We start from the raw sequence: 12,967 nt of genomic DNA on the forward strand, positions 1-12,967 counted from the left end.
GCCGAATCTGTTGAGTATTTCCAGCATTTTCTGTTTTTATTCCAGATTTCCTTCACCTACTGTATTTTGCTTTTTTCTGCAGGGATTGATGAAGTTAGGTTACAGATTAGCTGTAATTTCACTGAATAATGGAACAGGTTGGAAGTGTTAAATGGTCTATTCCTATGTTCCTATTTCGATGTAAGGTGCTCACTTGCTATCAAATCTAGTCTAATCAAATTTAACCTATTCAATGTTCAGAGTTAAGTGAAAAAAAAATAGAAGAAGCAAAAAATAGTATGAGAGGAGCCTGGCTGTTAGCATTAAAAAGAATCCAAAAGTCTTCCACAGACATAAAACAGTTTTGATGAAAGTTCATCTTGACCTGAAAAAATAACTTTCTTTCTCTCCAGAGATACTTATTGAGTTGCTGAGTATTTTCAGAATTTTTTGTTCATATTTGATATTTCCAGTATTTGCAGTATTTTGTTTTTGTAAATAATAAATTGTTGGTTAATGGAAGAGTGTGGCTGAATAGGGACCTAAAATGGATTTATACATGGAGGCAGGGGGCATGGCTAAGTTACCAGAAGGCTCATGCAAACTGGAAATGTTGGCTCTATTTTCTCTCCACAGATGCTGTCAGACCTGCTGAGATTTTCTAGCATTTTCTGTTTTTAGCTCAGATTCCAGCAGCCGTAGTATTTTGCTTTCAGCCAAATGAGCACTTTGACTCTCTTTAGCAAGGAAGAGAATGCTGCATAAGTCACAGTGTAAGAGGAAGTTATTGAGGTACTTGAGGGCTAAAAATTGATAAAGGGGTATCAGATATTCTGGCTGTATCAGTTAAAATCATCAGGACCAGATGAGATGATTCCAACAACACTAAGGGAATTAAGGATGGAAATTGTGGATGGACGGGTCATAATTTTCCAATCTTCTTTAGACAACATGTTGGTGCCAACAACAACAGTAACTTTTATTTATATAGTGTCATTAAAAATTAAACACAGAAAGATGAAGTATAACATAGTAAAGTGTGAAGTTATTGTTAGGGTTCTGGATCAGAACCCCAAATTGCATTAGGATGCCAGATTAGACCACAACAATTTTTCTATTTTAGCATAAATGTAAGGTTAGGATGTTTCACTCCTGGAGTAATTCCACTGACGAATTAGGGATCTTTTATAGTAAAATAAGTTTTATTTAAGAACACAGTTTAAATATGAAATATAACAAATGAAGCAGCTTAACTATTATCAGTTGAACAATATTTAAAACTGAAAGAAAACAAATTTAATTCCTAGATTACCTCCGTTTCAGTTCCAAATAAGCAACATCCTTTTTATAGACTCACAATACCACTTTAAATATAGCTAATATCCAAAAATATACTTGCTATGATGAGTGTAGGCAGTTTTGAAGCTTTCAGAGAGAGGGAATGAGTTTCAGCAGCAGAAACCTGTCTTTAAGCAATCCCCAGCCAGAATCAAAAAACTCTGCATATCTAAACCCACCTTCCATACCTTTAAATCAAAACCCCAGGGTAAATCTCCAGCTATAAACAAAAAATCATTAGTCCTCAGAAAACGCTACGCTGCTAAAATGAGCAATTAACTTGCTTTCCCAGCATCTGAGCTAAATGTTTTCCAGACACAGCAACTGCTTCCAGATAGAGATAAATCTGTAAGCAGTCCCCTTAAACATAAAAATAAATATACCTAAAGCAATAGCACACTACCATCATATTACTCATTGGTTATAAGAATACAAAAGTGGTAATTTTTTGGAAAAAGGTGAAAAACTTGTAATTTTTGATATTTGAAGAGAAAGTTAGCATGCAGTGGAGGCAGTGATGGAGTGGTATTGTCAATCAACAATCCAAAAACCCAGGGTAATGCTCTGGGAATATGAGTTTGAATCCTACCACGGCAGATGGAGGAATTTAATTCAATTTAAAAATCTGGGAAGTCAAATCATAATTGTCATAAAATTGCCAATAAAGAAAAAGGGAGGGACAGCAAATCCAGTAGACCCTGGATATTGAGGGATATATGCATTAAATAAAGAGAAAAAGGAGAGGCTTATGGCAGACATTGAAGGCTAAAAACATCAAACGTCCTAGAGGAGTATAACATTTGCAAGAGGGAACTTAAAAAGGAAATTAGAAGAGCAAATAATAGAATAATATAGTGGAATGAAGTAGAATAAACGAAAATCCTAAATTAATTAGGATAAACACATTAAGGGTAAGAGGATAACTAAAGAAAGAGTAGTGCCCATTAAAGACCACAGTGTGTGTGGAGCTGGAGGACGTAAGAATACTTTGTGTCCATGTTCACAAGTGAGTGAGATGATGGGCACATAAAAATCAGGGAGAAGACCTGTGATGCAATTAAAGGAATTAACATAGCCAGAAAGAAGGTTCTGAGTGGCCGGACAGGCTTAAAAGTAAATAATTCATCACGGTCGGATGAAATGTATCCCATGCTGTTGAGTGAGGCAAGGGAGGAAATAGCAGGAGCACTAGCAATAATTTTCAATTCCTCACTGACCACAGGACAGCTGCCAGAGGACTGGAGGACAGCCAATGCAGTAACATTACTCAAGAAGGGAGAAAGGGATCAACCAGAAAACAAAAGGCAGTCAGTCCAACCTCAGTGATGGGGAAATTATTGAAAGCAATTCTAAGAAAATAATTAGGGGAGGTCGTCACCGACGAACTTGATTGAATTTTTCAAAAGAGGTGACCAGGTGTGTAGACGAAGGTAATGCAATAGACATAGGCTTATTGGATGTTAGCAAGGCTTTTGATGAAGTCCCACGTGGGAGACTGATAGTGAAGGTAAGAGCCCATGGGATTTGGCAAACTGGCAAACTGGATACAGAATCGATTGAGTGGCAACAAGCATAGGCTGATGAACATAAGAACATAAGAACATAAGAAATAGGAGCAGGAGTAGGCCATCTAGCCCTTCGAGCCTGCCCCGCCATTCAATAAGATCATGGCTGATCTGTTGTGGCTCAGTTCCACTTTCCCGCCCTCTCCCCATAACCCTTAATCCCCTCTCTTATCAACAACCCATCAACCCGCTTCTTAAAAATATTTAGCGAGGCAGCCTCCACCACTTCAACGGGCAGAGAATTCCAGAGATTCACCACCCTTTGAGTGAAGAAGTTCCTCCTCAACTCCGTTCTAAACCGCCTCCCCTTTATCTTGAGGCTGTGCCCCCTAGTCCTACTGTCTTTTTTGAGCGGGAAGAGTCTCTCCACCTCTATCCTATCCATCCCATTCATCATCTTATACGTCTCAATGAGATCTCCCCTCATTCTTCTAAACTCTAACGAGTACAAGCCTAGTTTATTCAGCCTCTCCTCATAGCTCAATCCCCTCAACTCCGGTATCAGCCTAGTAAACCTCCTCTGCACTCCCTCCAGGGCCAAAATATCCTTGCGCAGGTGCGGCGCCCAAAACTGCACACAGTACTCCAGCTGCGGCCTCACCAATGCCCTATACAGCTGCAGCAAGACCTCCCTACTTTTATATTCAATCCCCCTCGCTATGAAGGCCAGCATCCCATTCGCCTTTCTGACCACCTGCTGCACCTGCAAGCTGGGTTTTTGCGACTCATGCACAAGGACCCCGAGGTCCTTCTGCACCGTCGCCTGCTGCAGTTTTTCGCCACGTAATAGTCCTTCCTACCATTCTTCCTACCAAAGTGGACCACCTCACACTTGCCAACATTAAATTCCATTTGCCATTTCCTGGCCCATTTGCCCAGCCTATTTAGATCCTTCTGCAGACTCTCCACACCCTCCGCACAATTTGCCTTTCCCCCAATCTTGGTGTCATCAGCAAATTTCGACACCCTGCACTCGGTTCCCTCCTCCAGATCATCTATATAAATGGTAAATAGCTGAGGCCCCAGCACCGACCCCTGGGGCACCCCACTAGTCACCAACCGCCAATCCGAATAGCACCCATTGACCCCCACTCTCTGCCTCCTATTTGACAACAAATCCTCTATCCACGCTAACACCCTACCCCCAACTCCATGTCCCCTGACCTTCTGCAATAACCTCTTGTGAGGTACCTTGTCAAACGCAAGGAGTGTTCTTCAGCCTGTAAAACTGTGTACAGTAGGGTCTCGCAAGAATCAATAATGGGGCCCTTGCTGTTTGTGATTTATATGAATTATTAAGACTTGAATGAGAGTTGATCAGTAAGTTTGCAGGATGATATAAAAATTGGGAAGCTGGTAAAGAGTGAGGAGGATAATCTTAGCTCACAGGAGGATACAGACAGGTTCATCACATGGGCTGATCAGTGGCAAATGGAATTCAATCCAGATAAGTGTGAGTTACGATGCACTTGGTCAGGACAAACAAGACAGGGGAATACATAATGAACGTTAGGTCCCTGGAAGCACCAAGGATCAAAGGGGTCTTGGTGTGCATGTACATCAGTCCCTTAGATAGCAGTATGTGAATAAAATGGTCAAAAAGGCATATTGTATACCTTCATTAGCCGAGGCATAGAGTTTAAGAGGAGGGAGATTATCCTGGAACAAAATAAAACATTGGTCAGGCCACACCTAAAATATAGTATGCAGTTCTGAAACCTACACATAGTAGGGATGTGACAGCACTGGAAAGGGTACAGAGGAAACTTACCAGAAGGTTGCCTCAGATGGAGAGCTTTAGTTACGAAGAGAAATTGGATGGGCTGGGGTTGTTTTCCTTGGGGGGTGGGGTGGGAAGCAAGTTTGAGATGCGTATAAAATTATGAAAGCGTAAATCAAGTAGATAAGAGGAAACATTTCCCCTTGGTGGAAGGAATCACTGCTTAGATTTAAGGTAAGAGGCAGAAGATTTACAGGTGATACGAAGAAATTTTTTCACCCAAAAGATGGTACCATAGACTGGAAGTCTGAAGTCCTGCATTATCTGTTGATGCTCATTCTAATACTTGCAGAAGGTGTCAGTGTTTGTGTACATAATGGGCATTGTCTGAGGCTGCCACGTATCTGTTTGGTTGCAGGACATTTCTGTGTACCACTGCCAACTGGTCATGGCCACTTGGGGTCTGAATACTAACTATTTGACTTGGTGTTAGAGGGCTGAAGTTTGTGCATTTTGCTTCTTAATTTGCATTGGAGCAGGGCATCATTCACGTTGGTTTCAAGTTTAGGCTGTGATAGGGATGGAAACAACTATCCAGCTAGTCCATTCTGTTTCCTCTCAAGGGACCAAAATTAAGTTTTCAGAGTTTTACATTGGCCTTTATTCAAACTATAGCAGAGAAGTCTGCCTTCCTTGAGTGACATGCAGATTTTCCTAGTGATACATGGCATTAGTTATACTTTTGGTTATCTTACAAGTAACTTGCATATACAATCACAAGTATCCATTTGTTCCGAAGTCATTGGTATCTAATTACAACTAATAATTCTAATTGCTTCATTTGTGTCAGGTGAATATAGTTAACCATTTACAGCCTCTATATTCTTGTCTAATTATAATAATTAATTACTAACAAAGTATGCCTACATGGCTCCACCATCCAAACAAACATTAACACTTGCTGTTATGGCTACCATCAGAGTTCCCATCCTCTTGTCCCTTGTTAAGCTTCTTTGTGCAGTTCATCTGCAAATGTGGGAACTGAACAGAAACATCACAGTAATTTCTCAGGGAATTCATTCTGTACTCAATTCACAAGGGAACTCTGCTGCACTCAATGATTTCAACCCCTTTAGGATGCAGAGTACAAGATCATATGCCTGGAAAAAAAAATAACTGTGTTGACAAGGGGCAGCCCTATCGTAGTAGATTTCATAGGCTGAGGTGTGCATTATAGTAGTCTCTGCAGTCCTGCGCACATTTTTCTGAAAAATGTTTGGCTGAGAATACTGCCGATTTCATGAGGCCATTTGACTGCAGATATAGGGGCTGCTCGTGATATGTTTAAAGTTCTGTGTGAAAAGTTGTGAAATTCAGCAGAGACGAATTGCCAAGCAATTATGGGCCTCTGTGGGATGCCATGTGTGTCGAAGTGCCTCTTAAGCTTGATTTTACTATGTTACTCATCATGTTTAGTAGATAACTGAGTTCAAGCCACCTGGAATACGAATCAATTAAGACTACATGTTGTTTACCATTCCATTTGAAGATGTGAGCTGCTGCGAATGACCATGGGAGGTCTCAGACCTCATTTAAGTGGTACGGCTTCTTTACTTGATGCAGCTTGAGTGCATTACGCAGTGCATATCTGGAGATTTCCCTAACCGTACATGGAGGACCAGGACAGTTGTCCTGTATCTGGTTACTTCCAACTTGGGTGCCCTTGGTGCAATTGCATGGAGTACCCCTTGAGGGCAGCAGCAATGTCTTGAGATACATTTCATCAGGTCCTAAGGATTTATTCCAGGGTGGAAAGCATGATGTAAGAACATAAGAACATAAGAAATAGGAGCAGGAGTAGGCCATCTAGCCCTTCGAGCCTGCCCCGCCATTCAATAAGATCATGGCTGATCTGTCGTGGCTCAGTTCCACATTCCCGCCCTCTCCCCATAACCCTTAATCCCCTCGCTTATCAAAAACCCATCAACCCGCGTCTTAAAAATATTTAGCGAGGCAGCCTCCACCACTTCAACGGGCAGACAATTCCAGAGATTCACCACCCTTTGAGTGAAGAAGTTCCTCCTCAACTCTGTTCTAAACCGCACCCCCCTTTATCTTGAGGCTGCGCCCCCTAGTCCTACTGTCCTTTCTGAGCGGGAAGAGTCTCTCCACCTCTATCCTATCCATCCCATTCATCATCTTATATGTCTCAATGAGATCTCCCCTCATTCTTCTAAACTCTAACGAGTACAAGCCTAGTTTATTCAGCCTCTCCTCATAGCTCAACCCCCTCAACTCCGGTATCAGCCTAGTAAACCTCCTCTGCACTCCCTCCAAGGCCAAAATATCCTTGCGTAAGTACGGCGACCAAAACTGCAGACAGTACTCCAGCTGCGGCCTCACCAATGCCCTATACAGCTGCAGCAAGACCTCCCTACTTTTATATTCAATCCCCCTCGCTATGAAGGCCAGCATCCCATTAGCCTTCTGACCACCTGCTGCACCTGCAGGCTGGGTTTTTGCGACTCATGCACAAGGACCCTGAGGTCCCTCTGCACCGTCGCCTGCTGCAGTTTTTCGCCACGTAAGTAATAGTCCTTCCTATCATTCATTGACGTATTGCTCAAAACAGCCATAGAATGCATTGAACTCAAACAATATGGGTACATTGGTGCTGGCAATTCAATATGTCTTCATCTTGTACCTATTATATCTTTTCGGGCACAAGACTGATCTCGCCAGACATCCAGTGCCGGTAAGATCTCGCCCCGTCCATTAGCTGGCCAGACGAGAAGTTAAGATTGACCTCATTGAGTGAGAGGAGATAGGTTCAAAATTGAGGTAAGGCTCAAAAGGTTGTGAATCTGTGGAACTCACTGCCCTGGAGTTCAGTGGAGGCAGAATCAATCACCAGACTCAAGAAAGAGATAGATGAGTTTCTGATGAAGAGCACGATAAAGGGCTATGGGGACAGGCGGGAAAGTGGAGTTGAGACCAGAATAAGATCAGCCACAATCATATTAAATGGTGGAATGGGCTCAAAAGGTTCAATTGCCTACTCCTGCTCCTAATTCCTATGTTCCTATAAACAATTGTAGTTGTGAGGATAGATTGACAAAATTGGGCCTATTTTCCTTGGAGAAAAAAAGGTCGATAGGAGATTTCATACAGATATATAAGATCTCGAGGGGCATGGACAAGTTAAAGAGTGAGAAAGCAAGAGAGTGGGACTAGATAGAATGCATTTTCAGAGAGTCAGTGCAGACTCAACAGACTAAATGGCCTTCTTCTGCATTGTAAAGATTCTGTGATTCTTCCTTCTTGAACCATTGTGACCCATATGAGGTAGATACATCGACAATGCTGTTGGGGAGAGAGTTCCAGGATTTTGACCCAGTGAAAATGAAGGAATAGTGATATAGTTTCAAGTCAGGATGGTGTCTGGCATGGATGGGAAAATGCAAGTGGTGATATTCCCATGCATTTGATGTCCAATTCTGGGAGCTACACTTTAAGAAGGGTGTGATGGCAATAGGGAGAGTGCAGAAAAGATTTGGGAGAATGGTTCCAGGGATAAGGAAGTTCAGTTACCTGGGTAGATTGAAGAAGTTGGTGTTCTCTTTGGAGACAAGAAGGTTGAGAGGAGATCTGATATTGTTCAAAATCATGAGGGGTTTGAATAGAGTAGATAGAACATAAAACAGTACAGCACAGGAACAGGCCCTTGAGCCCAAGATATTGTGCTGAACATGACGCCAGATTAAACTAAGCCCTTCTGCCTGCCCTTGTACATATCCCTCTATTCCTTATATACTCATGTGCTTATCTAAAAGCTCCTTAAACATCCTTATTGTATCTGCCTCCACCACCATCCCTGGCAGCATGTTTAAGACACTTACCAATCTGTGTAAAAAACTTGCCCCTCATATTACCTTTGAAATTTCCCCCTCTCATTTTAAGTGTATGCCCCCTAGTATTAAACATTTCACTCTGGGAAAAGGGGAATTTCACAGTAATTTCATCGCAGTGATAATGCAAGTGTTACTTGTGACTAATAAATAAACTTTAAACTTTATAAAATTATGAGAGGCATAGATAGGGTTGACAGGATACTTTTTAGACTTTTATCGCATCTCCCCTCAGCCTCTGCCAATCCAGAGAAAACAACCCTAGTTTGTCCTTATAGCTCATACCTACTAATGCAGGCAGCTTCCTGGTAAACCTCTTTTGCACCCTCTCCAAAGCCTCCACATTGTTCCTGTAATGTGACAACCAGAATTGAATGCAATACTCTAAGCTTGGTTTAGTTTTATAAGATTATAAGCTGCACCATGACATCCTGACTCTTGGACTCAGTGTCCCGATGAATAAAAGTAAGCATGCCATATGCCTTCACCACTACCCAATCTACTTCTGTGGTTATTTTCAGGCAGCTATGGACTTAAATTCCAAGATCCCTCTGTACATCAATGCTGTCAGGGTCCTGCCATTAACTATATACTTACCCTTAACATTTGATCTCCCAAGGTGCAGCACCTCATACTTGCCCAGATTAAACTCCACCTACCACTTTTCCACTCATATCTGCAACTGATCGATATCCTACTGTACCTTTTGACAAATTTTGACACTATCCACAACTCTACCTATCTTTGTGTCGTCTGCAAACTTACTAACCTACCCATCAACGTTTTCATATATCACAAACAGCAGAGGTCCCAGTACGGATCCCTGCAGGACACCATTGTATACAGACTTACAGCCAGAAAAACATCCTTCCACCTCCTGACTGAGCCTATTATGAGGGACTTTGTCAAAAGCTTTATTAAAATCCATGTAGAGTACCTCCACAGCTCTACCCTCATCGATCACTTTAGTCAACACTTTGAAAAATCATTTCAAATTAGTAAGATGTGACCTGCTCTGCACAAAGTCATGCCGACTTTCCCTAATTAGACCATGCATTTGTTTAATTGTTTATCTATTAGTTACAAGTAGGCATACATTCAAGTGCAATGAAGTTACTGTGAAAATCCACACTTTGATGCCTATTCAGGTACACTGAGGGAGAATTTAGCATGGCCAATGTACCTAACCAGCACATCTTTTGGGCTGTGGGAGGAAACCAGAGCGCCCGGAGGAAACCCACGCTGATGCGGGGAGAATGTGCAAACTCCATTGACAGTGACGCAAGTTAGGGAATTGAACCAAGACTACTGGTGCTGAGAGGCAGCAGTGCCAACCATTGTGCCACCATGCCACCCTCCAAATGCATGTAAATCCTTTTCCCAAGAATCCTCTGCAATAGCTTCCCAACCACCGTTGTGAGACTCACCAGTCTATAATTTCCTGGATTATCCCTATTTCCTTTCTTGAACAGAGGAAAACATTAGCTTCTTGCCAGTCTTGTGGGATCTCTCCAGTGGCTAATAAGGATACAAAGATCGAGATAGAGAGCAACTGTTCCCATTGGCACAAGGATCAAGAACCAGAGGACATAGTTTTAAGATGACTGGTGTCAGAAACAATGGAAACATAAGAAAAACCCTTTTATGCAGAAAGTGGTTCATATCTGAAATGCAATTCCTGAAACTGTGGTAGAGGAAGATTCAATAACAATTTTCAAAAGAGAACTGAATAACTATCTGAACTGAAAAAAAAATACAGGACTACGGGGAATAGGAAAGAGAATGAACTGAGGCAGCTTTTCTCGCACAGAGTTTACACAGATGTAATGGCCCAAAGCGCTGTAAACATTCTATGATTCTGACAGAGTTTCTGGTAGATAAACCTTTTTTTAAAAAATGCTCTCTCATTGGTCCATATTTTTCTGATATTATTCATACAAACCACACTGAAAACTATATCCCTCATATTCATAAACATTCACTCACAAATATTTGCAAATGCACTCAGGGCATGATTTTCCAGTCCTCCTCGCAGCTGGATCTTCCATTCCTGCCACAGACAACGCCTCATGGTGGGCTCCCCAGTGGTGGGTGAAGTGAACCATGCAAAACGCCACAGACATCAGCGGAACCGGATGATCCCACTGGTGGCTAAAGGCGAGCCACCATCACCACGAGAAAACATGGCACGGAGGGGCCAGAAAATCCTGCCCGAAGTATTTATCTCATCCAATATAAAAAGAAGTTACTACAGGAAGTACAAAATCAGCAAATTATCCTGAAAGACTTACAATTAAACAATATTTTCCAGCATTCTGAACAACAGATTTGTCCTGGGCGATTATAAGTGACAAATGGTCACTGGATACATTCAAAAAAGGTTTTGGTTTGACAAGTATACTACTTTGGGTATCTGTGGCACTGAGCATTTAGTAACAAATGGTATATTTTACAAGGTATTTTGAAATGGTACACAAATTACTTCATGTAGTACAGCTACTTTCAGATGAATTATACGATCCTGTTTAAAGATGTCAAATAAAAAATGTCACGAATGATATTAGTTTCCCTTTTAATTATTCCAACTACCTTTCCCACAGTCCTGAAAATTGATTTTAAAAGTTTTAACCTGAATAAGATTGAATTTGAAAGCTTTAACCTAAACAAGATTTAATTTGAAAGCTTTAATATGGACAAGTGTTTTAAGAGGCATTACCCTTCTCTCATCAGTTGCATAGTGCGCTGAATACCACATATTCCGTCTCATATTGGCAGTAACAGATGAATCACTTCCTAATGCCTCCTTTTGCTCTTCTTCCTCCCTTTCATAATTTCTCTCTTCTTCCATATCCTGTGTAAAGATAAAATGAAACGTAATTTTGCAAATTGTACAAATATACATTCCAGCTATTGTTACATTCTAGTTAAAATCTCTCACATGTCTCACACACACTTCAGGAAGTGGAGAGGAGGGATGTGGGCGTTGGAGGGAGATAGAGGTGTGCCGTGGTGGGGCAAGGTGAGGTGATCGGGCCACTGGGGAGGATGGTTGTCGGTGAGACAGTGATGCGGGGTGTTGGGGGCTAGCCAGCGATTGTGTGGTCAGTCAGCGTTGACAGATTGGCACCTATGCAGTGGCCCGCTCAGTACTACGCTGCCAACCTATCCAGCGGAAATGGGCCCTGCTCTGCATTTTTTGCATCATTCATGCGAGGGCACTCTGCAGTGCACACAGTATGGGAGATTCATTCTGAAACTCCCGTTGAAGAACTAGCAGGATTTACTCAGCTTTTACATGAATTTGACACTTCTGCCAGAATTTTACCATCTTGCCCACCCGAGACCAGTGAAGAATGCCATTCTACGAGTCTCGCTTGTTCTGATTCTGGAGTGGGCAAGAATGTAAAAATCCAGCCTTCGAATTTCTTTTGAGAGTATCACCCCCAAGTAGTCCGAATTGTTCTCTCCCTCCTTGTACTAGTAATCAACTCCTCCCAGAGAATAACCTGAGTTAAGACTGGAATTTTGAAAATAAATCATAATTTGGGTCTATCTTTTGTTGAACTTAACAGTTATATGACACAATTTCAGAAACAGTTGCCCAATAATGCAGGCAATAGTCTATCACTACAGTTGCCTACCCTCACAAGAGTCCACAGCAGGCGTCATCTCCCTAGCCCTGCACTCAACCCTGGAACACCTAAATTACATGGACATCTATGTCAGACTCCTATTTATTGGCCACAGCTCAGCCTTCAACATTATTATTCCTACGAAACTCATCTCCAAACTCCATGAACTAGGCCTCAGCACCTCCCTCTGCGACTGTATCCTGAACTCCTAACTCTCAGGCCACAATCAGTAAGGATAGGCAACAACACTTCCACGATCATCCTCAACACTGGTGCCCCACAATGCTGTATTCTCAGCCATCTTTCCCTCCAATTCTATTTTCAAATTTGCTGACGACACCACCATAGTGGGTTGGATCTCAAACAATGATCAGAGTATAGGAAGAGATAGAGAATCTGGTGAACTGGCAGAGCAACAATAATTTCTCCCTCAAAGTCAACAAAACGAAGGAAATGGTCATCAACTTCATGAAACGTAAAGGAGAACATGCCCCTGTCTACATCAATGGGAATGAAGTAGAAATGGTCAAGAGCTTCAGGATTTTATGTGTCCAGATCATCAACAGCCTGTCCTGGTCCCCCCACGCCAACACTATAGTTAGGAAAAGTCCATCAATGCCTCTATTTTCTCAGACTAAGGAAATTTGGCATGTCAACTATAACTCTCACCAACTTTTACAGTTGCACCATAGAAAGCATTCTTTCTGGTTATACCACACCTTGGTATGGCTCCTGCTCTGTTCAAGACCACAAGGAACTATAAAAGGTCGTGAATGTAGCCCAATCCATCATGCAAACCAGCCTCCCATCCATTGACTCTGTTTA

The 12,967-nt window shown here is 42.0% G+C and overlaps 1 protein-coding gene across 1 annotated transcript in view; it reads right to left on the bottom strand.

The window, feature by feature from the left end:
* LOC145346843 (piezo-type mechanosensitive ion channel component 2-like) overlaps nt 1-12,967 on the bottom strand; it is an 895,380-nt gene that overhangs the window by 342,683 nt on the left and 539,730 nt on the right. Inside the window, exon 9 of the mRNA XM_080194667.1 lies at nt 11,227-11,361. Coding sequence (XP_080050793.1) covers nt 11,227-11,361 — 135 coding nt within the window. The remainder of the gene's footprint in view (nt 1-11,226; nt 11,362-12,967) is intronic.

The sequence above is a fragment of the Carcharhinus amblyrhynchos genome, chromosome 8 (assembly GCF_965287045.1).
Source record: "Carcharhinus amblyrhynchos chromosome 8, sCarAmb.v2.hapA, whole genome shotgun sequence".
Lineage (NCBI taxonomy): Eukaryota > Metazoa > Chordata > Chondrichthyes > Carcharhiniformes > Carcharhinidae > Carcharhinus > Carcharhinus amblyrhynchos.